Source organism: Heterocephalus glaber, unplaced genomic scaffold, assembly GCF_053883595.1.
Source record: "Heterocephalus glaber isolate CG9 unplaced genomic scaffold, H.glaber_assembly_v1.0 deba00001687, whole genome shotgun sequence".
In the NCBI taxonomy this organism is placed as follows: domain Eukaryota; kingdom Metazoa; phylum Chordata; class Mammalia; order Rodentia; family Bathyergidae; genus Heterocephalus; species Heterocephalus glaber.
This window is the reverse complement of record NW_028258412.1, coordinates 26,148,950-26,174,587: the sequence shown is the minus strand read 5'-3', so window position 1 is coordinate 26,174,587 and position 25,638 is coordinate 26,148,950. Positions and strand designations below refer to the sequence as shown.

At 54.3% G+C, this 25,638-nt stretch overlaps 1 protein-coding gene across 3 annotated transcripts in view; it reads left to right on the top strand.

Annotated features, from left to right (window-relative positions):
• The window catches only part of Tmem132d (transmembrane protein 132D), a 484,753-nt gene that overhangs the window by 416,382 nt on the left and 42,733 nt on the right, over positions 1–25,638 (top strand). For all 3 annotated transcript variants that reach the window (XM_004843985.4, XM_087198439.1, XM_021257665.2), the window contains exon 5: positions 734–877. In XM_004843985.4, coding sequence (XP_004844042.2) covers positions 734–877 — 144 coding nt within the window. The remainder of the gene's footprint in view (positions 1–733; positions 878–25,638) is intronic.

Sequence of the window (25,638 nt, the reverse complement as noted above, 5' to 3'; positions counted from 1 at the left end):
GACCCACACGGAGCAGGGAACCCGAAGCGGGAGGAGAGAGCATGCGGCTGTGTGGCAGGCCCTCGAGTGCCCTCGGCCGGCCGTCTCCTGCACCTCCCTGGGTGGGAGCTCACATCACTGCACTAAGCTCCTCTCACCACCCCTGCCCCTGGCCAATAGCTGATGGTTTAGGGTGGATCCCTGCGTGAAAGGCTAGCCCTATTTGAATTCCTGGGTTCAAATCTCACCTTCATCATTTTCTAGCTGTGCACTCTTTTGCAACTTGCAAAACCTCTCTGCTTTCTAAAAAGCAGATAGAATGATTACACCTGTCTGGTCAGGAAGCTGTGAGAACAGCTGGATCACCATGTGTGCACCTCTTAAAGGGATGCTGAGCCAGGTGTGGTGCCGCTCAGGAGGCTGAGGCAGGAGGGTCACCTTGCGTTTGAGGCCAGACTTGGCTGCATAGCGAGACTCTGTCTCAAAGTAATAGAGTGTCTGGCACATAGGCTTGTGCAAGTGTTTGACAAACCTGGGGTTCATCAGCCACCCTGCGCGGCCTGTTCCGATCTCCATCACATCCCCTGAGCAAGCCCCACAGGGACAGGCGAGCATCCATGGCTGTCATGGACATGGGCGCGCCAAACACCGGCTTCTGGGGCCTGGTGAGGGCTGTGCCTACGGGCCGGGCGTCTGCAGGACCCCAGGGCGGGCCACTCCGCGCATGCAGGCTGACGTGTCTCTGCTCTTCCAGGAGGCGGAGATCCTGAACACGGCTGTCCTCACGGGGAAGACGGTGGCCGTGCCGGTGAGGGTGGTCTCCGTGGAGGAGGACGGCACCGTGACTGGGCCGCTGGAGTCCGTGGAGTGCAGGTCGTCTGATGAAGACGTGGTTAAGGCAAGTCACCGCCCACCCACTGGAGCCCTCGGGCCCTTGATGGGTGTCCTGCTCGCTGGGACCTGGGGACGCTGGGCCCCTCCCAGCCCAGCCCAGTCAAATCAGATCCTGCAGGCCTGCCAGGGAGCCGGGCCAGGGCTGCTCCTGCCTCTCTGTGTGCCCAGTGCCTTGGTGATTTCAGGACATGGGGCAGGGACCGGCACCCGGCTAATGTGGCCGGGTCCGTGCGGCTGCTCTGGGCAACCTTGGCAGCGAGAGCCCGTGTGGAGTCACGGGGCACTAAAGGGCACAGCGAGCCTGGCCTTGGCTTCCAGACCAGGTCCAGCGAGAGAAGGAACCGCGCCCCACCCTGTCACCCCCACAGCTCTGCCCCAGGGAGGGATGCGGCCACCTGCTCGCCCTCTCACCTCATCCCCGTGACTTTCCTTCCTCCCAGCCTTCTCTTCCTCTAAGTTGAATGCAAAAGGATTCCAACCCAGGCACACTTCGAGGTGCAGGAGGCCAGGGCTCCATGTCTGGCTCTGCTGGGGCCCGGGAGCAGGAGGAGGATGGATTTGCAGAGGGCTGCCCCCCTTCCCAAGCTGGGCTGCAGTGGCAGAATCAGCAGCACCTCCTTTCTACCAGGCAGGGACAGCAGCGGCAGCCGGCCAGGGCTCAGTGCCCTGCTCCTCCCAGGCAGGGGTCGCTTTAACCCCCCTGCTCCAAAGGGAGCAGCCAGGGAGTGTTTCTGCCCACCCAGAAAACGGTCAACAAACACAAAGTGAATCTCCACAAGTAGCAGGTCCTGGTCAGGATGTTAGGGCCGTGAAACCTTGGAGCACCAGCCCTGTCCTTGAGGGGCTCAGTGACAAGGTCAAGGTGTAGGAAACCGAGACGATAGCACGACTGTTACACCACCCCTGCCTTGTGCCAGAATCTTCTTTATATCGGTGCAGGGCAGGCACTCCTCCCAGTGGTGCAGGGCATGTCCGGGGATGTGCTTCGTTCGCTCTCTCTCTCACATCCCGGATTCCACCCTTCTCTCTGTGACTGGCCGCCACGCCCCTAGATCAGAACAGCAGCCTCCTTGCCTCTGTGCCACCTTGTCCCCTGCCTCCTTTGCCAGATCAGCAGCCAGGTGGTCAGTTCAGCAGCCAGCAGTTCAGGTGGTCAGTACCTGTCTGGTCAGGACATGTGTCTCTTAGCTTTCTGTCAGAGGGACAAAACACCTGAGGCTAGCAACTTGCAGGTTTATTTGGCTCATGGTTTCAGAGGGCTCAGTCCATGGTTGGCCAGCTCCGTTGTTCTCGGGCCCTGGGTGAGGCAGAAGCATCACTGCAGAAGGGCATTGTGGAGGAAAGCTGCTCACCTCATGGTGGCCAGGAAGGAGAAAAAGAGGGACAGGAAGGGAGGGAGAAGGAGAGAGACAGACAGACTGAGCCTGTGCTAGCAGCTTCTGCCTCCTTCTGCCTTCATTCCCTCTGGGCCCCAGCCTGCTGGATGGTGCTGCCCACGTTCAGCACAGTCTCCCCCCAGCCAGTTTGGAGTCCCCATGTGCCAGTCATTCCGGAAGCGCCCTCATGCACTGTGCTAACTCCAATCCAATCCAGTTGACCTGAAGATGAGCCACTGGCCGTCCCCAGATCAGAACCCTTCCCCGGCTTCCAGTCCACGCAGAGGAGAAGCAATGTTGGCCAGGAGGGCAGGGGCACCGCGCCACACACAGCGCCCTCCCACCTCCCATTCCAGCCGAGTCTTCTGGGCTCCCCTCTGCCCTGTGTTTGCCAGGTGTCTGGTGGCCGGGGCCCATGTGTATCCTTCCCCACAGCCTCCCCTGGCAGCACAGGGACCTGTCTTTCCCGGGCTGGCTGGGCGAGGTGCATGCGTGTGTGTGTGTGTGTGTGTGTGTGTGTGTGTGTGTGTGTGTAGATACATCGTGCACGTGTTTACTCACACTCACACATGCACTCTGTATTTGCTCCGTCACCTGCGTCTGTTGTCTTGCTGGCCTCTCAGCACTGTCAGCTCCAGGAGCCCAGGGCTAGGCTGGCTCCCTTTGTTCCTTCATCACTTATAACAGCACAGGCACAGAGTAAGCGCTCAGCAAATGTTTGTGAATAAACAAACAGCGTGTGCATGCTCCTCTGTGCACATGGGGTGACTCCTGTGAGACCCGCCATTTGGCCGAAAGCATCTTGGTAAATGCGTGGGATACGCAGAGCCTCACCTCCTGCACATCCGGGGGCCCAGCTGACCCGAGAGGCGCTCAGAACACTCCGGTTGGCCCGCAGCGGGCAGTCGTGGGCCACACCCACGGCACGAGGAAGTGCTCAGTAGCCCCTGTGATTTGCTGAACACCTGTACCCCCATCTCCTGCAGAGTGTGGGGCATGGCCCTGTGGAGGCCAGGGGGGAGCTGCGGTTCTGGACTGTTGTGTGCATACTTCTGGCCCGGGGAAAGTCATTGGCTCACAGACCTACGAGGCACTGGTCACAGCCCACCACATGCTGTTCACAGAACTTGCAGCTGGCACAGGATTCAGGCCTGGAGACCCACGGCCTGCACAGCTGTCACAGACGGCAGCAGCCACCTGAAACACAGGGCTCTGCGGTCACTGGGGGTCCCCGGAGGGGCATCAGCCACCCGTGCGGGCTGGAAGCCTCTGGGAGGGGGCCATCCAGCCAGGCTCCCTCAGGCGTGTCGACCTGGGTGCTGCCTTATGCCTCCCGGGAGTTTGTGTCTGATTTTATTTCATTTCTTCAAAAGGCAACTGAGCCCAAGTGGGAGCATTCAGATATTAGTAAGAGTATCCAGTGTGGTTCTCATAAAATCCACCCCCAAAACTTAAGTTTTAAAAAAATAGATGTGAAACACTCAGAGTTGAGGCTCACCGAAGGGAACTTTGCACAGAACCTCAAAAGTGTCACCAGACGTACTCCTTCCCCGGCCTCTCCTCCCTCCCTCACTCCCTCTCCTCCCCCACACCCTCCCTACTGCCGGGGTGGGGGGGGCCCTCCTGGGGGCCCAACGATACGGGACTGGCCTGCATCCCGCAGGAAAGAATCAGAACCTTCCAGAGTTCCTCCAGGACTCCTGGGATGTTCTGACGGGCTCCGTTTGGGTCACCTCCTGTCCTCCACCAAGCCTGCCGCCCAGGGACCCAGAAGTGAGCATGGGGGGGGGAGGCCAGCAGATCTGAGGGCTGGGACCCTCAGCCTGGGGTCTGGGGAGCAGCAGGAGGACAGCTCCCAAGGCGCCTCTCACACGGGGAGGCCTGGGGCTTAGGCGTCCGGGTTTCTCCTACTTGGCCGCTCATGGGCTCAGGTGTCCCCACGGGACCCTAAGCAGTCTGTCCACCTCCCACTTCCGAAATGCCCTCTGACCCAGTGAGGGCCAGTCAGCAGGGATCACCCGTTCTCATGACAGTGCCTTCTCCCTGGGGGTGTCGCTTCTGACCCTGTCCCTCACCCTGCAACCTGTCCTCCACCCTGATCACCCAGTGCCCTTCATGCCTGCCCTCTCCTTCGCAGTAACTTGGGGAACGGAGTTCAAGCCCAGCATGGCCAACTTAGTGGGACCTTGTCTCAAAATTTAAAAAAAAATAGAAAGGGCTGGGATGTAGTGAAATGGAAGAGCACCCCGGGTTAATCTTTAGTACCATTAAAGCAAAACAACCCAGGGAATCTTCTAAGGCCAGTGGATGAAACGCCCTCAGGCCCGAGGACTTCCTGCAGGCTGGGCTGCTGGAGATCCAGCACCCGCGGGTACATGCGTGACCAGGAGAGGAGGCGGAGCTTCAGCCCCAATTCCTCCTGCTTCCTGTCTCCTCCATAAAGGGGAAGTGCAGTGCAGCCAGTGGGCAGCTTCACTGTACCAGGCCCGGGCAGGGACCCCGACCTGGCAGAGGGTCGCAAGTTGCCAGTCCTGAGGATTTCAAGGTCAAAATGACAGACGGCGGCTTTGGCAGTCAGACCACAGACACGGGCCAAAGAGCTTCAGTTTCAGAGACTTTTGTGGGGGTTTTTTGTTGTTTTTTTTTTTGGTACTGGGGATCGAACTCAGTACCTTGCGCTTTCGAGGCAGGCAGCAGAACCCTAAGCTAAATCCCCGGGCCTAGTTTCAGAGATTCTTCAAGAGCAGTTTTTGTTACAGTGAATTTGACCTTTCTTTCTAAATCTTTATTTCTGTTGGTCCATGCTTGCAGTATGTAGTGGTCACACCTCCTGTGGAGCTGGTGCTCGGACAGAACGCGTTTCACTTCCTTTTTCCCCCCTTTCCTGCTCCTCATCTCTCGGTCCCCTCCCCTTTTGCAAAAGATCTCGCTCCTTATTTCCTATCATCTGTCTTTTGTTTTGCTCTTTAATATCTTCATACTCCAGGTTTCTCATAGAAGAGAAACCCTGTGATATTGAAGCTTGTGCGTCTGATTATTTCACTTAGCATTATGGTCTCAGGTGCATCCATTTTCCTACACATGACTCAAGTGTGCTCTTCTTTATGGCAGAGTAGTACTCCACTGTGCATAAACACCAAGCTGTTTGTATCCATTCATCTGCCATGCACACATGCGCTGCTTCCAAGATTGGGTTTGACTCTTGAGCCAAAGAGGGCCTGTGCTGGCTGCTCTTAGAATGTTAACGCCCTGGGCTGAGGGATGTGAAGAAACTCAAGATGGAGCTTGTGCCTCACTGGCCTCTGGGTTCCTGGATCTGACCTGTGGCCTGGGCCACAGCAGCTGCTGGGTAAATAATGATTTTCTACACAGTGAATGACAAATCCAGGTTTGTGTTAAAATGAGAAACATCTGGGGTCACAGAGCATCAGTGCTTTGCTTCCTGTGGTGTTTCCGGTTAAAGTGGCTTTGTTAACCACACACTTCGTGCGCAGTGGTACCCGAGCACGGCCAGACTTGGGCTGCAAGGCTTGCTGCGTGCTGAGGTGCTATGGGCCAGGGGTTTCAGGGTGGCACCGCCGGGGGTTGCAGCCCCCATGGCAGGCACAGTGCCTGCCTGGCAGGCAGCTGGGAGTCACCCGGGGACTCCGTGCACAGGCGGGGAGGCACGTGATTAGCACTGAGACCGGGCCTTGCTCAGGGACCCAGCACCGGGTCTCAGCACTGGGCACGGTGATGTAGGTGTCAAAAGGAGGCCCGCTCAGCCTGAGCATGCTCTCAAAATGCATCTGCACGTGGCTCGTTCCTGCTGGAAGCCCCCAGAATGGGGGAAATGCTCATTAATTAAGACAGCGGTGGATAATTAGCATCCAGCCAGCAGTGTGTTCTTGTCCTTGATTCGATAGAGTTAAAATTACCTGGAGAAAAAGGGTGGCAAAATGTGTGTGTACAACCCTGGATTCAAAGCTTTCCTTATTCCAGAGGGTGCTTTGCATCATCAGGCTTTCGGGTCTGTAGGTTTCTGTCTGATGGGGGTCAACTGAGTCTTGATTTAATTTCAGGGAGACTTTAGGAGCTCCCCATCTTGCTCCAGGGGAGGTCTTTGAACCAGACAGAGAGCAGAGCGAGAAACCAGCCTTGTGGCCTGATTAAAAATGCACTCCAAGCCCTTGACAGGAAAACCAGAGGGAGCAGACTCGACCCTCGCAGGAGAGTGGACAGGACTGTGAGCTCCCCGTCCCAGGCTCAGAAGCACCGAGGGGCAGCAGGACGCGGACCCCAGCCTGGGCCAGATGTGGGCTCCAGGGGAGCAGAGCAGAGCAGCTCGACGGCTGGGAAGGGTCCCCCAGAAGGACTTTCCCCAGAGCCCAAGTTCCCCGGAAGTTCCAGAGTCTCCTGTGCAGCAATCAGGATTAATACCTCACGGAAACGCCCTGGGGAGTCTTGTGCACGCCGAATAACTCAGGGTGCACCTGTTGGCTCTCTCAAACATCCAAGGCCCTGCCAGGCATGGAGACTCTGCCTTGGACAAGCCATCCCTGTGCTCATGTGCTGCGGATGGGAAACAGCAGACCCTACTCTGTGGGTGCACATGTGGGGCTCCTCAGGTCCTGTGACAGGGCGTATGCCAAGGGGGACAGAGGGAGGAGATCTGTGGGTACACACTTGGGCACATGTGTGTACATCTCATCTCCTGTTGTGCGTGTGAAGTCGTAGATGCACACTTGTTCCGTCTGGGTACCCTGCATAGCGAGGTCACAGGTCTGCTGTCATAGATGTGGCCTCCTCTAGTGAGGAGGACAGCAGGTGCTCTCCCCCCTTGCCTCCGGCGTACACAGTGTAATTGCACACTCGCATCCCAGACCAGCTCCTCCCACTCCGCTCCTGGCCGCCATGCTGTGAGCAGCGCCCTCCGCCTGGCTCTCCCACTTGGCGAGCCCTTTCTGTGTTTAGGCCAATTGAGGGTGGACTGGAATGTGAGCCAAAATTAACCTCCCCTCCTTTAAACTGTGGGTGTCGGGCATTTGTCCCAGTAGCAGAGAACGTAACAGACAGTGGCCACCTCAGCCACATCCGCCAAAGGCCACCCGGACTGGTTTGTGAAGCGATGGCAGAGCCCTAGGAGAAAGGTCACAAGGGCCCCAGCCCTGCCCGGGCCTGTCAGCCACAGTGTGTGTCAGTGCCCACACGGCGGGGCAGAAAGCGGCCCCAGCCCTTGGTGGAAGAAGCAGCCATACGTTGCAGGGGTGGGGAGGGCGCACTGCTGCATTCAGTCACCCCACTTGCCATCGGGGTTTATGTCCTGGCAGGCGCCACTATCAAATCAGCAGCACTGGGGGCTCCAGGCCCCAGCACAGAGGAGAAGCAGCAGAGGGGCCGGTTCTCAAGGGAGGCCACGGAGACGATGTCAGCAAGTTGTAAAGAACCGGGGAGCATGGACTGGAAAGAGACAGGAGAAGAGCTGTGAGGAAGACGACGCTTGCTCCTCATGGCTCAGAGCTGGAGGCCAAGGCAGGCGGGAGTGTACAGCGATGCGTGGGTGGCAGCTCTCCTGGAGGGCAGGCTGGGGGAGGAGGTCCATGCACCGCAGCGCTGAGCAGCAGATGGGGGTGCGAACACCACAGTCCCTAGAGGAGGCCCGGTGCCCAGAGACAGCAGCGGCCAGAAAGCCAGCCTGCTGCTAGGGGCAGGCAGAACCCAGTCCGCCCCTCAACTGGGTCACTTGGGTTTCTTTTGGTATTGGGGATTGAACTTGTGACCTTGCACTTGTGAGGCAGGCGGCGGAACCACTGAGCTAAATGCTGGGCCCTGTTTTGTTTTTTGAGGCAGGGTCTCGCTATGTAGTTCAGTCTGGCCTCGAACTCACTATGGAGCCCAGGCTGGCCTCGAACTTGTGACCCTCCTGCCCCAGCTTCCCAAGTGCTGGGATTGGCTGGGTCACTTCTGAGAACAGGAAGAGACTGTGGATGATGATGGGTGTCGCTCCACCACCCCGGGCAAACCAGGATGTGCACCCCGAAAATGGGCCGAGGGAGGCCAGCTCGCTGGGCATCTCCACACACAGAGACAACCAAGCAGCGAGCAACCAGGTGCTTTCTTGGCCCGGTGACCTTGAAGCAGTCTCATGGAGTGGGAACCTGAATTTAATGCAGTTTTCAACAGAAAATTTCCTCCCCAGTAAGGCTCAGAAGGACAGCTGCTGACTGCTGAAAGCCTCCTCGTGGGCCTGTCGTACAGAAACAGCAGGGCCTGCAGACCCTGGGTGCTCTAGGGTGTCACACACAGCTACCTGGGAGACGGTGAGATGCTCTTCCACAGCAGTGAAATATGAGTGTGATCAAAATGTATAGTGAGTGTTTAAACCTAAAAGGAATCCTGCAGTGAAAGACACGGAGGCCTTAGTCTCCTTCAGAATCCTCCCCTTCGCTTTGCACACACTTATCCCGTTGTTCTGGAAATCCTCTTTCCTGAGTGTCTTTACTAGTTATGATCAAAAATACTGTGAATGATGCTGCCAACTGCATCCAGTAGAAAGGCAGCTCATAAAAACATGACACTGTGCGGGCCAGGGATTTAGCTCAGTGGCTCCATCGCCTGCCTCACAAGTGAAAGGTCCCAAGTTTGATCCCTGGTACCAAAAAAAAAAAATGTGTCCTCACCCACCTTATTCACTGGGTCTGGCACCGTGCGACCTCTGGCTCCTCCTCAAAGGCAGAATGACCATGGAAGGTGAACATTTTGAATCTGTTCAGGACATCGAGGCAGCCAGGACAGCACAACTAAAGACCCTGAGGAAAGAGGACTCCAGAGCTGCTGCAGGAAATGGGAAGAACATGGGACGAGTGTGTGCAAAGCAAGAGAAATATTTTGAAGGGATTTGTGGCACTGTGTCTTTTACTGTAATAAATTTTTGTAATTTAAACATTCACCATATTGCTAGAATACATCTTGTATTTACCTTAGTGTTTATTAGAATAACATATATCTAGCTTATCCAACTGTGATTTTCCTGGATATTTTTACTTAGGACTAGACTAAATTTAAAGTACTCGGTGTAAAGACACATGTTTGTAAATAAAAGCACAGGTGCCACATGGACGTGGTAACAGAAGTTGAGAGTCACACACGAGAGACCAGAAGCTGCCTTCCGGAATAGGGGACATCATGGTTGTCACAACCGGGGGCAGGTTAGCCCTTCTGTGGAAACGGGTGTTGCCTTGTTCATAACTAGCTGAAAAGGCGGCCCCAGAGCAAAAGGGACAAGTACATTCCAGTGCCATCAGGTGACTTGTCACTCCTCAGGAGGAGACAGCAGCAGGCTGTAGGGCTAGCTGTGACCACGCAGGGTGGTCACAGGAGAAAAGCATTGCCCTTCCGTGCCTGCACCTGAAACAGCACCTTTTCTGCACCTGGAGCAGCGAGTGGCCGTGGCTTCCCAACTCTGACCCTGTTGGCAGCCTGTGCTGAGGTCGCAGGGCCTTGTATGTGCTGTGCTCCTGGGGCACACCCTGCCCTGTGCTCATTCAAGCCATAATACTTCAGACCTGGCCACCATCCTCCCTTCCGTGCAGCACCAGCCGCCCAGGCCCTCAGCCAGTCCTCAGCTGGCCTCATTTTACCTCCGGCTGTTGCTGCTATCCTGGGTGTCTCCCACTGGGGTCTGTCTTCCTCCACACAGTGACGCAGGATCCAAGCTCCTCCTAGCTCCTGGCTCCACAGTCCCGGGACCCTTCTGTCCCTGGCGAGCAGGGCAGCATGGCCAACCAGCCATGGAGCTCACTGGACCTCTGCTCACCTCCCCTGGTCAGAGCACAGCAATGGTCTTGCTTAGCTGTAAGGGAGAGGACTGGAATTGAGGAAGTAGCTAATTATTTATGCTAAATTGGAGATCATTGTTCAATATGTCTGATGTATTTATGGTAATGTGTGAAAATATTGCTTCTAGACTGTACTAAGAATTTAATTTTAATGTGAATTCTGAACATACAAAATCAATTCTGAAAAACTAAAATTGTCCTTTTTTGCTATGGATTTGCAATGCCTGCCAGAGTTTACAAGTAAGGATAAGAATGCAAACTCCTACTTGTTTTGCTCTGGCCTCAGCATGGACTTGCACTCCAGATGGGGAAACTTAGGCACATGGAGGTTACAGAGTGCCCAGGTTGGAGCCCAGGCAGTCAGGCTTGGGAGCTCAGCAGGCCACCTGTCACAAAGAGCCCGGACACCTGGTGGACCAGGAGACAAAGGAAGGAGAGGCAGGAGAGAGCCCAAGGCTCCAGGCTAGCTCAGGGGTGGAGTGCATGCCCCACCAGGAAGGAGAGGCCCAGGGCTCCCTGTTGTGCCCCAGAGGATGCTGGGACCCCAGCTCATGGGTCAGGTGGCCTGGGAGCCCTGAGGGTTAGTGTCCCTGCCGGGGAGGCTGGAGCTGCACAGAGCCTTATGTCGCCAGCAAGGATCACGTGCAATCGTGTTCTCTCCAAGAGACACCCCCCCTGCTGCCATGGGACAGCAGGAGGGTCCACAGAGAGGCTGTGTGTGTCCTAGCCCTCTCTGAGCTCCTCCAGTTGCACGGGTCAGGAACCTCAGGCTGCTTTCTGCTTCCCCAGGGCAGTCCCCAGACTGGGCTGAGGGGGTACAGCTATTACAACTTAATTTAGAGATTGTCTTAATTACTTTCTTGTTGCTGTGACACAATTTCTGACACCCACAAAGTGAAGAAGGAGAGGTTTCTATGGCTCAGAGTCTGTAAAGGGTTCAGTCCATAGTAGGATGGTTCCAAGGCAGGGCAGCATGAAGAATTGGCATCAGGAAGCAAAGAGGGATCAAGGGAGGAGGAGGGAGATAGACCCCTCCAGGCCACGCCCCCATGCCCCACCTCCTTTGACCAGGTTTCACCTCCCAACATCACACCCAGCTATAAAGCCCTCACTGGACTCATCCACTTGCTTCCCCACAGATGACAGGTGGATGGAGAGAAACGTAAATAGGTGATAGGTGACTAATGGGTGGATGCAGAGAAACATACACAGATGACAGATGGGCAGACAGGCAGGTAGACAGGTGGGTATAAATATGGCGTTAAACTTTAGGCAACCCCGGGAAACACCCCAGAACATTTCCGCTGGCAGCCTCGGAACACACCAGGCAAACTCCATTTCTAGGGGGGCAAATGAACCAGGCATTTCACATATATGGACTTGTTTTCTCCACCTTTTGTTTCACTTTGTCTTCAGGAGTTCTTTTGCATTGAAATTGCAGTTCTTTTCACTGAACTCTACACCTTACTCTTGGTGATAGCAGATAATAGAAATCTCTGTTTCTGCAAACTCAGAAACGCTTCTCCTAATGTGAGCGGCCCCGTGTGGCCGGGACAGCCTGCCCTCCCTCCTGTCTGCTTCTGAGCTACAGAGCCAGTGGGTCTCGGATCTTTTGTCCTTGCAGGTAGAACTGGGAATTCTAGCTTGAAGTTCAATTCAGAGAATGTTCTGTAATTTAAAAAAATAAATAGGTTTGGCCCAGGATCAACTCGGCTCACATTAATTGGTTTTAGACTTGAAATTTGATGTAATAATTTCCACCTAGGTTCAGTTTGGTTTGCTTAGCAAATCAGTTCCATCTCTTCTCCCGGGGAACTCAGCTGTGGGTCACTCAGGTCTCTGTGATTCTCAAGCCCAGAGCCTGAGGCGGGAACCCATGCTGCCACCCCGACCTTCCCCCCCCGCCGGCCCCTTCCCCCTGGAGTCGACCCATTGCATTTCTGACAGGAAATTGTACAGGAAAAGGGACGTGTGCCCAGGCTGGCCTGAGCTCAGGGACTCAGCTGGGTTAACAAGTCCCGGAGACGGGAGCCAGGTATGGGAGCTGGGATTGGGGCAGAGAGCCCAGTCCCAGGCGCAGGATGGCAGGAAGGGCCTCCAAGGGGTGGGGACTGCAGCTTCCAGTCAGAACGGCCACCGGGAGCCTTGCGCAGTGCAGGCTGCTTGCCCCTACCTGAGATGCACACCCCAGCCTGTAATCTGTGCCTCAGTCCTCAAATCCACACCCCAGCCTAAGGCCCCAGCCCAGCCTGAGCTCCATCCCCTACCCTGAAATCTCTAGCCTAGCCCCTCTGGATGGGCCAGGGCAGGTCATGGGAGTGCTGTGACAGAGCCCAGCTGAGGTGGGGAGGAGTTGTGTGCCAGGTGCCTGAGGGGAGGGAGCTTCGGGCTCTGATGGCTGATGGGCACTGAGGGAGGACAGGGAAGGGGTCTTCAAGTGACTTCCAGTATTCTGCCAGATCACAAGAGCTGGGGAGAGTGTGGAGAGGGGGCCCTTGCACACCTTTGGTGGGAGTGTCCATTAGTATGGGCGCTGCGGAAATCAGTATGGGGTTCCCAGGCAGTTAAAGTAGAACTGCCTATGAGCCAGCAACCCCACTCCTGGGCATTTATCCAAAAGGAATGAAGTCAGCAGGTCAGTCAAAGAGACATCGGCACTCCTGTGTTCACGGCAGAACTGTTCACACTCGCCAGGAAATGGAAACAACCACAGGGTCCATCAACTGATGAATGGGCAGAGAAAATGCGATATGATTTATATGGACACAGTGGAACACTTCTGGCCATCAAAGGATAAAACCTGGTCATTGCAACAGCGTGTGTGAGCTTGAAGGACAGTCTGCTGAGTCAAGTAAGCCCCATTTTATGCCAAGGCACCACATGATCTCATTTGTATGTGGAACCTAAAAAAGTCAAACTTCTTCAAGGTAGAGCAGAATGGCAGTTACTAGGGCTGGAGAAAGGAGGAGCTGCTGTTCACAAGATGTAAAACTTCAGTCGGGAGGGAGAAGTTCAAGAGATCTACTAAGTACCATGGCAACTGCAGTTGATAATGTATTGTTTCCGAAAACCGCTAAGAGAATACAAGGGAAGTCTTGCAAAATGAGAGCTAAGGGAAAGGAAGTCACCAAGCTCTCTGCAGCCATCCCTCCCTGGATACACACCTCACAGTGTCACACTGGGCATGGGAGACATGCACAGCTTTGTCTATCCAAATGTTAATTACTGATTTTAAGAACAAGCAGCATAAGAAAGAAAGCTAAGGATGCTAATTACAAAGCCTTAGGTAGGCCCGGTGCCACTGCTGTTGTAACAATCACAATCACGGGTCTGGGAAGCCAAGGGAGCCGCAGGTCTGCAGGAGGACAGCCTGCCTCATCATGGTGATGTCATGCACATCGCAGCCTCCAGGTTCTCAACGATCTCTCGTGGATTCTTTTCATTTAAAAACAGTTATGAGACAAATCAGACAATTGAGGTACTAACAAAGGGCGCTGTCAATGTCAGAGGAACAATAAATCCTGACTCTTGGTACCAGATCCCTTCAGAGGGCCCAAGTCTTGCTTTGGGTCTGTATTTCTCTAGGCAGGCTGAGGATTTCTGATCCAATTTTTACTAAAATACGTATGTATTTCTCTCTTTATTTGAACTACAACTTAAAATTACGCCAGAAGCAAGCAATTTGGAGATAGTCTTGCCTTTCTCCAGAATACCTGAAAAAAGAACTGGAACAAAATGACCAATTTTGATCACCTCTTCAATACGTGCAGATTGTCACAAAAGCTGAGCATTTTGGGGGCAGAGGAGCAGTCCATTAGGCAGGAGTTAAAGCTCCTTTCTAAACATGCAATCAATGCATTAGTTATTACAGACATTCATAAAAATAGCCACATGTACTTACATCTCAGATCCTAAATGGGACATGATAGCCTATGTATCAACCACAGAAGTGATATTATCCACACAAAAGGAAGCAGAGAGATGCAGGGAGGAGAAGGGGACAGAGCGGAACATGGGCGTAAATATAAATCACTGAGGAAGATTGGCTTAATGCTGTGGGAGACAGCAGCGGAGGGTGCGGACGAGCTCATCCCTGCAGCAGATGAAGGGGTCCCTCCTTCCAGCTGGAAATCTTTGGTGAGGAAGAAGAAAGAAGTTTTAGGCAGAAAAACGCCAGCTAGACAAAGGCTGTTTACATACACATAAGGAATAACCCGTCACTAGGGAAGAGGCTGGTGGGTAAACTTGAGATGCAATACCAGAGCTGTGTCCGGAAGCACAAGGCATCACACCCTGCATCTCAGAAGGAGTTTTCCACACAGTGGTCCACTTTGAAGACGTCTGTTTGTGCCGGGCCTCATTAATCTCATACCCACAAATATTCCCTGGGCTGACTCACCGCTTTCCAGCCGAGATCCACGCCCATGTCTGTGATGAAGGAGCTGAAGCCCTGGGAGCCCCACTGCCGGCTTCAGGTCGCCTCATCTTTATGTGTTGGAAGTTTGCATCTGCAAGAGCCAATGTTTGGGAGCAGCTCCCCGCTCTGCCTCCCCTGACCTGCACGGAGCAGCTCTAAATGAGAAAGGGCCTTGGGAGACTCATGCTTATTCATGGAAGAGTCAGAGCACCGTGGGGCCAATTAAGAGCTGGCCAGGTCCAGCAGGCACCCTCCGGGGCACATGACTACCCCGAAGCCCGTGAGGGCCGTGGGTGCTGTGGAAAATAGACCCTTCAGAAATGCAGTATCCGGTATCTTAGTCCATGTATCAGAAATGCACATAACATAGCAAAAGTAGGATTGTAGATCTTTTGCTTGGAAAAAGGTTATAAGGGTATTTTTGTAAGAAAAGTAAAAGATAATAGTAAAAGTGGTGTTTAGAGTCATGGCAAACAAGCACATGGAAATTATATATATCCAGTAGAACAATCTTGAGAAGGATCATGGCTGAAAACGTATTCATTCCCTCAATAAATGCTTCTTGAATCCCCTGTGTCAGCCCCAGTTCTAGATGGTGGAAATACGGAAGTAAACAAAAAATAGATGAAATGACTTCTCTCATTGTATTCTAAGAAGGGAACATGTTCATAAAAGTGTCAGGTAAAAAATCACAAAACGAAACTAAAAATGTTAATATAAGAAGTCATGGTGCAGTCTGCATAACATCCAGCTCAGCAGTTGCCAGGTCTCCATGTGGCTGCATAGGAGCTCCATGCTGTCAGGCTCTGGACGGGCTTCTCAAGCATTCCCTTGAGACTATCCTCACTGTCACATGATGGCTGCCATAGCTCCAGCTACGGCATCATCACACAGTGATGGTTTCTTCCTGACCATACAGATCCTGTTGGAGACTCCTCGTCCATACTAAAGTGTGTGCTCTCACATGGTGCTTCTCAAAGTACAGCCCCTGGGCCAGGAGTATCAGTGTCACCTGGGAATTGATAGAAATACAAATTCTTGCACCCATCCCTAACCTACCTAATCAGAAGCTCTGGGGCTGAGGCCCAGCAATTTGTGTTTTACCAAACCCTTCAGATGACTGGCTTGCATTGTGAAGTTTTAAAACCAGTACTTAAAGGAAATACTGTTTGGGTAAAAAGCAGCTGGGTTTGAACAAAGGCAAATGTGAAAGGTAGCAAGTGTCGAGTGCGAGGGCCCTAGCCCCTCCCTCAGTCTTGAACTGCATGATTTTAGGGAGAGAATTCACCTTTCCGGACTTTACTTGTTTCAGTGGTGATGGAAGCAGGTGTGGTTTGAGAAGAGGTTCGGTAGATCGTGGATCTCAGCCAACAGAGACCCCACTGGGAGACATCTGCCAGCATCTGTTGGGTGGGGACCAGGACCATGCTGCACTGCCCGTGATTCCTCAACAGCCCCCCAGAACGCAGCCTCTCCAGTCCCAAATGCCCACCATGCCAAGGTGGGCGCACCCTGTGTTAGATGAGCTCGATGGCACATCACAGCCCTGGGACACGGCCCACTGTGCTCAGTGAGGGAAGCCAGGCACGACGTCACTGAGGTACGCTGCATTCCTGTGAGATGTCCGGGGAATCCGGAGACCCAAAGGGGACTCATAGTTGCAGCACTGGCAGGAGACGGGAATGGGAGGGACCGCTGAGGGCTGGGGGTTTCTTTAGGGAGTGGCGAAGACCCTGTGAATGTACTGAAAATCACCTAATTCCACACTTGATTGTGACCACTGTGGTATGCAAATTATATCTCATTAAAGCTGTTACTGAAGAGATGCTGGGTGCAGGTCCTCAGTGGAAGACTCCTTCATAGTGGAATCCATCGCTGAAACTCTTAGTTCCAGGGCTAACAACTCCCTCCAAGAGGGGGCACATTCTCCGAGAATCTCCTCGACTTTCTCCATGTAACTGAATTCTTCATCACAGCTCAGTGACTACCACTGTGATGTTTCCCTTTTGCAAAAGCTGGACGGCTTTGGAGACCATTAGAAGAAGACCAGAAGAAAAAGACTTATTCCAACATCTTTTTTTCTGGAGGGTTCACCTATCTATCCACAAACCTCTTTCTTAAGCAGTAACAGTTACCACTTTATATGTTCAACACTGTCTGCCTTGGAATTATGGGTAAGAGTAGTTTACTGTGCTTCTGAGAGGAATTCTGGGTAAAAGGAAGTTTTCTGTGGTTCAGAGAGGCATTCTGGGTAAAAGGACGTTCTCTGTGGTTCAGAGAAGCATTCTGAGTAAAAGGAAGTTCTCTGTGGCTCAGAGAGGCATTCTGGGTAAAAGGAAGTTCTCCGTGATTCAGAGAGGAATTTTGAGTAAAAGGAAGTTCTTCACACTTTCCAAAGCTCCCTTATCTCAGAAGCACAACCCAGGGCTGGCTCTCACCTGGGCAAACAGCCCTTTGAATTCAAAATCTGACTACTTTCATGTTAAAGGGATATACTATCATCCTGTAGACCTGTTAGGTCCAGGATCGTGCATGGTGGGTTAATGTCACATAGTAAGTGTGAAGAAATGGGCTTTCGAGGGGAAACTTGGAACTGAGAGACAAGGAGAGAAGGGAAAGTTCTCCCCGACTCACCTGTTCCATGGAGGGATGTGCAGGGACCAGACAGTGACTGCTGAGTCCTGGAGAAGGGGCTGGCTCCTGGGGTGCTGTAGTGGGCAGAAGGCAGCCCTTCACTGTGGACACACAGGCACCTGGGTCTAGATGAGGCTGCCTGGGGAAGTTTTAGCATGGTAGCAGGAGAACTTGGGAGAGTAGAAAGCTGCTTCTCCTGCTAGGGAGAACAACTCATCCATCCCCTGGCTGCTGAGCTCCAGTGTGGTCCCAACTGGGACACAGGTCTGTTGCCCAGGAGGCAGATGTAGATTCTCGAGGTCAGGCAATGGGGTGTTCACCAAGATGACAGGCAAGGAGGGCAGAGCTGTGTCTCTGTTGACAGGTGCCCAAAAAAAGTAGGCTCTTTCTAGTGCCAGGAATGGCCAGGTATTTTATCTGATAGCTTGTCCACCGCTTCACCGGAGTTCCCACATTTTACGCAGAAACAGTAATGTTTGGTTGTCTCTGTGCTGTAGTAATCACATAACATTGACTAATTTGCAGCATTTTAGTACCAAGCTGGCTGCTGGTATTTAAACGCTGAGCTCCGTGATCTTCACTGGGAAGCCGCAGCGCCTCTCACATCTGTGCACACTGCACAAGGGCTGGCACCTGCTTGTGCCCGACTGCATATCCACTTTATCAAGGCCCTTCCAGTCCCCTGAGCCTAGCCCCAAATCCACGACAGCCAGGAGGGTCCATCGGAGGACTCTTCCATGAGGAGCCTGCCTGGCTTGTTTATTTTACTGTATTTATTAGTACATGTTCATGGTGCATCATGATTACATTTATCATGGAGAGTTGGTCCATGGACACAACATGCCTCGATTCTTCTTTCTTTTTTCATTCCTTACCCCCTTCCCTGCCTGCTCCTTCCAACTCTTGATCCTCTTCCCATTTGCAAAAGCTCAGTTTTCATCATCCATTTTTTCCCTTCAAGTTTTTCAACCCCCCCCCCTTAAACATGACCTACCTGCACCCCATGGGCAGCTGAGTCGGAGATGCCTGCTTTCAACCCGTACAGGCTGGCCAGGTGTGGTGGTGCACACCTGTGATCCCAGCACTCTGAGAGCCTGAGGCAGGACAGTCTCAAGTTTGAGTCCTGCCTGGGCAACTTGGCAAGACCTTATCCCAAGACCCTATCTCAAGCCTCTTTATAAAGGACTGGAGATGAAATTCAGTGTGAAGGGTCTGGGTTCAACTCCCCAGTACTGCAAAGGAGGGAGAGAGAGAGAGAGAGAGAGGCAGACAGAGAGGAAGAAGAAAGATCCACAAGGAACCCGATGATCCACCCTACCCGGAAGTCAGTGTCGCTGAACTTTGTTTTACCACCCACAAAGTAGCAATCAGAAGGGCCGCTACTTCCCGTGGTGGCTGTGAGAATTAAGATATCACCAGCAAGCCAATGGCCCAGCAGGGAGGAAGCAGAGGAGGAGCTGACCCACCCCATCGGTCCCTGGTCTGACTTTGGGGCATAGCTGCCCATTGGCCAGCCCTGACCAGGATCTGGTGGGAAGAGATCTGATGATGGGATCCAGAGGTCAGCTTCCTGCGGGGAGCAAAGTGTGCAGAAGGGCAGGGAGTGTGTCTGGCGGGGCCGAGGTAGATTCCCCAGTGTGGTACTAGGGCTCACTGGACTCATAATCGCTGCTGATTGAATGCGGGGGGAGGACACAGAAAGCACCACTCACAACAGTCCCTGCCGTGGACGAGCAGCGTTGTTCCTGCGGTGACCCATGGGGTCCCAACACGCGTAGCCCGGCCTCGTGCTGCTGGAACGCCTCCTTAAGAACAAGCTGCTGTGTGATCAGGACACCTAGACACCGCATCGGTGCTGGCTCGCACCCCGCACATCAGCACCTTGCAGTGTGGATGAGAGAAGGGGAAGCAGCCGGGACAGGGTCTGGGCTCCCTGCTGTGGTGGCACCTTGTGGTCAGGTGGTGTCCCCATGGCGAGGGGACGTCCTGGACCGGGGATGTTGGGGTGATGGCTCTCAGGGCCCAGGTCGGTGAGGACCCAGTGATGTGGAGTCCACGTGTCCACTGCGCCCAGCAGATCTGACGCCAAACCTAATATTGAAGCCCAGGACCGAGGTACCAGCAGGCAGCAGTCTGGCGAGTCCACCTTCCCCATGTCCTCGTGGCCGCTCCTCTGTGGGTCGTGAGCTCTCTGGTGTCCTCCTGGAAGGACGTCAGTCCTATGCAGTGGGCCCAGGCTTGTGCCTTCCCTTGGAGTCCATGGGGTTAGGGTTCGGCCTTCAGATATGGTGGGGACACAGCTCGGCCTTGACATCCATCATCATCCCCCAACACATGACACCTGTCTCGGGGCCCACACGCTCCCCACAACCCGGGCCTGCTCGGGCCCTGTCTCCAGGATGGCAGGACCCTGACACGTGGCTCCCACGTCCAGGCCTGGGAAAGGCGGTGCGATGGGGAGAATCATTTCCATGGTCCAGCATAATCCCTGCCTGACAAAGGGGAAGGGAGAAGAGGGCCCCATGAGAGGGACAGGCTGAGGAGCCTCTGCTGACAGACTTAGGACAGTGTGCCAGTCGCTGTTGGGTACAGAAGACAAGCCAGTGCCCACTGGAGCCTGTGCCGTCTGCCACCGCCACCATCGACCTCAACATGGTGACATGGTTTGGGGAAGGAAGTTAAGCCGGTGGCTGGTGGACGCTCCGTGGTTCGGAGGCCTGGGAATGGAGTTTGTTAGCCTCAGGCCTACGATGTCCAACGGTCCTCCTGGCTGCAGGCGCAACTGGACACAGAGCTGCAGACACTGCCACCAGGAAAAGTCTTCTCTTGTCCCTCCCCTCCGGCTCCCTACTGTTGGGAGGAAGGGTGCGCCCAGACACGTGATCTGCCCTGGCAGCAACACCACAGAAAGAGACCTCCATTCACCCACTGGTCCATAGGAGTATCCCAGAGCTGAGTCTGATTGGTTCCTCTGGGGCGCTTGCCCACCTCTGAACCAATCAACAGACCCAGTTAGAGTGGAGTTTGCTGATTGGCTGGGCTTGGGCCCCGCGCCACCTCGGAAGCCAGCAGCTTGACCCATGTGACCTGAGAGTTGAAGAGAGGTGATCCTCAAGGAAAACACAAATTCTCCAAGGAACAAAAGATAGCGTGATGGGGAGCAGCCAACGCTGCCAGTGGCACCGTCACCCCAGCGTATGCCCAGCGGCAATCCTGCAGAAACGCAGCCCACTGAGACGCATCTAACTGACCAAGGCTCCTCCCACAGCCACAGCCCACCTGCTCAGCATGCCCACCCTGTGCTTTCCAGTGCTGTTCCGCTCCTGCCCCACTGGCTCCCTCTCCGCCTCTCTCTCAGCCACCAGCTCAGCTCTTCTCTCTCCAGGACACTGGGAACTGATGGGGAAAACCAGGCCTGGCCCCTACCTGGGCCCACAGCCCCTCAGCCCCGCTTCCCTCTCGCCCTGGGGATGACAGTCCTCCCTCCAGGCTGCACCCCAGCTGCTCCTGTGCGTCCCTGGACGCCAGCTCGTTGGCCCCACCAGAGTCTCCTGTCTGTTCTACACATCCTGTCCACCCCTCTCTTCCAGATGTCGTGAGTGTGGAACTTTTTTTCCATATTAGGGAGAAAAAAAGGAAAGACCTTCATGTAAGACACAGCTCCATGCCACGTTTCTTGGGCTCAGCTTCTTGGCGGTGTCATCTGCACTCGCGGTGTCCCTTGGGCTCCATGGTCATGCTCAACCGCGGCCCAGGGTGTGGATGCTCGCTGAGTCAGAACTCTTCCTCCTGGGTGGCAGAGCTGTCCTGTGTCGTGGACCCTCGAGTGATGCCTGGGGAAGCTGACCACTCTTGCCTGACAGCTGCTGGCCCCCTTTCCTGAATCCCCACCACGCGGGGGCCTTCTGGCCCTTCTGCCCCACACAGTCTCCCCTCCTCCACTGGCCATGCAATGGACACGGGCGTCCTCGGGCTCCCAGCCTCTGCTTCCTGGGCTCACACAGCACCACACGCGCTGAGGGATGCCAGGCGTTTGCGTGGATTTAGCATGCTCCCGGACACAATCCCAAGCCCGCCGGTGACTCCCTAGTATGAAATTGCAGCCACTTTAGGGCTATGCACTTCCATCGTCTGTGCCGGGTACCAGCCTGCTTGTCATGTGGAGAACTGAAATGCAGGACATCCGAAACTGCATGGATCAGGTGTTCCAGAGAGGCTCAGGTCCCTAGTGTGCTTTCCACTTCAGGAGCAAGGGGTCATTCTTGATTCTCCTTATCTTTACCTCCTGCTCCTCAGACACACACGTGTAGATGCGCGTGTGGAGTCAGTAATGAATCCCGACACAAAGTTACTTCGGTTCCTTGGAGCCGCAGCTGTTGCAGGCCGCCGTGATCTCTCCCTCGAGCTTCTACAGCCCTGTGAGCTCTTCTGCCTTCCAGACTTGCTCTCTCCAGACCACCGGACCCTCTGTGCCTCTCTAAGCGCGACCCTCACCCACACTCTCCCGTCCCAGTGCGCTCCGGGACACGCCTGCCGCCCCCTGAAGTGCTGCTTCTCCTCCCAGCCGGATTCTCGCATGAGCACACTGTGCTGAAGCCTTTAGTCCTCAAGCCATCCAGCAAGCAGCTCGACAGCTGCAGAGAGAAAAGCAGTTAAATTATAGAAGTCGTACATGTAAAACATAGATTAATTATGATTATCTGAGAGGCCACATTATGTTCTTAATAATGATTACAATTTCAAAGTTATGTAAGCATCACAAAGACCAGATGGCTTGGGGTTTTATTTTCAGCTAACATTTCATGGTGGGGGTAGAATTAATATCAGCTAATGTACTTTTATAAATCTGTATGTTTCATTTGCATTTGTTAAGTTTGCCCTAGGAGCTGTTTGTAATGTGTTGGCATGATATTCCCAATTCATAAAAATAGATCAATGGCTTGACCCAGATTAATTGAAGTGCAAAATGTAGTGATTTAGATGGTCATATCAGCATTATATCTGGAATGATGATATTAGTATAAACAGTGGAGGATGTCAAGTGCAAATCTAGACATATCAAGGCAAGGGGATCCACAGAGATTAGGAAAGGAAAAAGTAACTAGCAAGAACATTAATGACGCCCTGAAAATTGGATTCCATCAAACTTATGTAGAGCCAGGGACATCTTTGCAACATTTCAAAAGAAATACCTCTTTAATAAACCTATTACAAGAGCAAAATGACGCCTTCTAAGCAAACTAATGTTCCGGTTAAGATAAGGAAAACAACACACTCCACAGTCACCATCGGAGACGCACAAACTTCTGTATATAAAATGAGGACAGATTACATAGGCAGCAAGACGCTTGCAAGATCGGGAGCAAACTGGATGCCATCGGGGCTGGAGAGGGGAGGTGCGGTTGGGGAGGTTCCTCTATCACACGGCTTCTGAGTCTGAGTTAAAAGGCAATTACGCGCATCTGTGGATTCCTGCAGGTATTTTGTTTTACATTTGAGGGAATATTGATGTGTGTGTGTTAGGGGAAGGAGCTCTGGCATCCCTGCCACCCCTGGCACCCTGAGAATGTGCCTGTCCAGCGGGGGCCTGGAGAAACCAGCAGCGGTTACCTCACTCCCAGGAGGCTCCCGGCTTCCCCGGCTCTGTGGACAGTCCAAACATCTGGAACTGTCACAGCCAATGACCTAGCTGCCATCGCTACCGAGTCAAGAAGTTTTAATTTAAAAAGAGAAAAACAACAAAGAAAGAAAAAGAAGAAAAACAAAGTGGATGAGAAAAATAGCTTAGGGCACCTGCCATCTGCTACTGCACCAGATATAGCTGCCTCGGGGACTTCTCACAAACAACACGATCATTCTTGGTAGTAGACGCATCATTACAATCAAGTTTCAATGCACACATTTATCTCATAAATTTGTGAATCGTATCCAATCACCAGGCACCCCTGAAATGATCTGAGATGGCCAAGAGTCAAAGGAGCAGCTCCCAAAGCAGGAAGCACCCTTCATTCAGCCCCATAAATCTGGTATCATGCTCAGTGCATGAGAGTCAGTATTTGTCAATTTAATGAATAAGTCAGTGTCATCTCATCCTGGTTCCCTAATATGAATTGCAGAGCTTGGGAGAGTGGATTTTCATAATGTCTCACCATGGGGTGGGGCAGCAGCCTCGCCTGGCTCACCCCGCCCTGGACCTGCGGAATGCTCACTGCGTGGCCTGTGGACCCCACACCTGACTGTCCCTGGCTGTGCAGACAAGGTGATGAGACGGAGAGCATCCCCTGTTTTAACTATGCTCACCACGGTGCCCAAGGATGCTGACAGTGATATCAGGCACTGAATAAATGCTCCAGAGGGATGGAGTCTGGGCTGGGCGCTCCCTTCGCCACCTGCTCAGTGCCCCACTCCAGCTGACCGTTTGGAGACCACGTTTCAGAACCAGGAATTGATTTCCCGCTGCAGTGAGAGCCACGGTCTCCTGGGACGCAGGCAAGGGTGAGGAACCCCTGCCCACCCGGCCGCCCCATGCATCTGTCCTGCTGGACTCTCGGCTGAAGTGGGACATCCCTGGGTGCACCCCTGAGTTGCTGAGCTTGGGATCTATGAAAAGCCACCTTCCTTTTGAGGTCCGGGTTCTGAAGGTGCCTATTCAGTGAGAGCATTTATATTTGTTCCTGAGTAGGAAACTGTCTCAGGGAATTGGCCAGGCATATGAGGGGAGAGCCGGGGGGCCCTTCTCAGGGACTGAGCACCGAAATCAGACCCACGGGACAGCAGGACCCGCTCAGCACCGATTGCCACTTATTCTGCAGTGGCCTCAGAGTTCAGCGTCCTCCCCAGCATCTGTGTGTGGTGAGCCCAGCCTCCAAGCAGCCTGCATACACCCTGCCCACGGGACCTGGCTCCATTCCACCCGCCCACCATGGGGCAGCACACAGACCTCAGGGCCACTCAGGGAGCCCCACTGAAGGGGTCAGTGAGGGGGCCGTGTGCTGGAGACCTAGGCAAGGAGGGGCTCGTGGCACACCTGAGAGGCTGCCCCCTGGGCCGATGAGGCATTGGGAGCAGGAGGTGTTGGCGGATCCCGGGCAGGCAGGCAGGAGGCACCCGGTGGGGGCTGCAGCATAGAAAGGACCCAGCCCCCAAGGGAGGCTGCACCAGCTCTGGGAGGAAAAGGGGAGAAGTCCCCCAGGGTCCCCGCTTCCTCAGTCTCCCTCCTGCCACGGCTAAGGGCCTGGCAGGCAGTGGACGAGGAAGCCAAGCTGGGAGATGTGGTTTGTAAAGCCGAACCCAGGTGGAGGTGGAGCCAGAGCAGTGAGAACAGAAGTGAGTGTGGGTGGCCAGCGCTAGGTTCCATTGCAATGACTCCACAGTACAGAAGAGTGGGGAGAGCTTCCATCCGCGAGCAGGGATGCTTCCCCAGCTGCTCCCCAGTGCTCTCTGCCTGGGATTCTCTCCTCCTGGCAGGCAGGACACCCTGAAAGAGCAGATGGAGGGTTCGGAGACACCATCAGCCTAAGCAGATGCCTTCGAGCAGGAGCCCAGGCTCCCCTAGGTCAAATTTGGGGTTCCGAGCAGTGTTTGGGTCTGCTGGCCTGCAGGCCAGGGAGGTCAGGGAGCAGTGAGAGAAGCCAGTTGCCTTGTATGTCCTCGCTGGCCCTGGTGGAGGGAGCTGAGATGGGGTGCAAGCAGCGCCCTGCATGGCAAAGACCGTGGCTAGTGGGGCTCCTGGATGGGCAGTCGTGGAGATTCGACAACCGCTGTACTGCAGCCCCACGTGGTGAGGAGGGCCTGCAGGGCCAGAGGGGGTCCCAGCTTGTCCCTGGGAGCCCGAGCCCATTGGCTGTCTGCTCTTAAGGGAATTGATTTAAAAGTACACTGACTCACAGGCTGTGTGTTAGCTGAACATGCGCATTAGTGGCACATGGATTGCCCCAGTGGTCCGCAAATATTTATCCAAGGTGCCAAAGAGCACAGAGCAATGGGAACAGATGTGCAGCACACAGAGAGCCAGGCCAAGAAAGCCCTGCGTACCCTGAGCCATAGTTGTGAGTGCAGGGCACCCACAAGGCTCTAGGGAAGCCACGGAGGTGGGCAGGTCCTCGGGAGCTGGGTAGCTGCACCTGTTTGCCAGTCAGCACCTCCACGTCCCCAGTGTCCACCTGTCACGTGGTGAGCGGTGAGTCACTGCTGGGTGCTGACGCTTTGGCAAATGGTGGTTTACAGGTGAGACAGTCGGGAGGTGAGCTGGGGCATGACGGGGCTGGAGACCGCCGGGGGCCAGGCCCACCCACACTGCAGGTTGCTGTGCTCAGCGAATTGTGCTCAGTGGGTGCCTGGTCCGGAATAAGGATGATCCCGCAAACATCCGTCAGAGAGGTGCTGGCCGCTGCCTTGGGGAGCCTTAGCCTGCGGTGTCAGGCCCGCCCCAGCCTTGGGCAGAGACCCAGGCTGCCCCGAGGGCACTGCTGCAGCCTGGATTGCTGATGTGTCCCCACTGTGGCCCATGCACTGGAGCAGG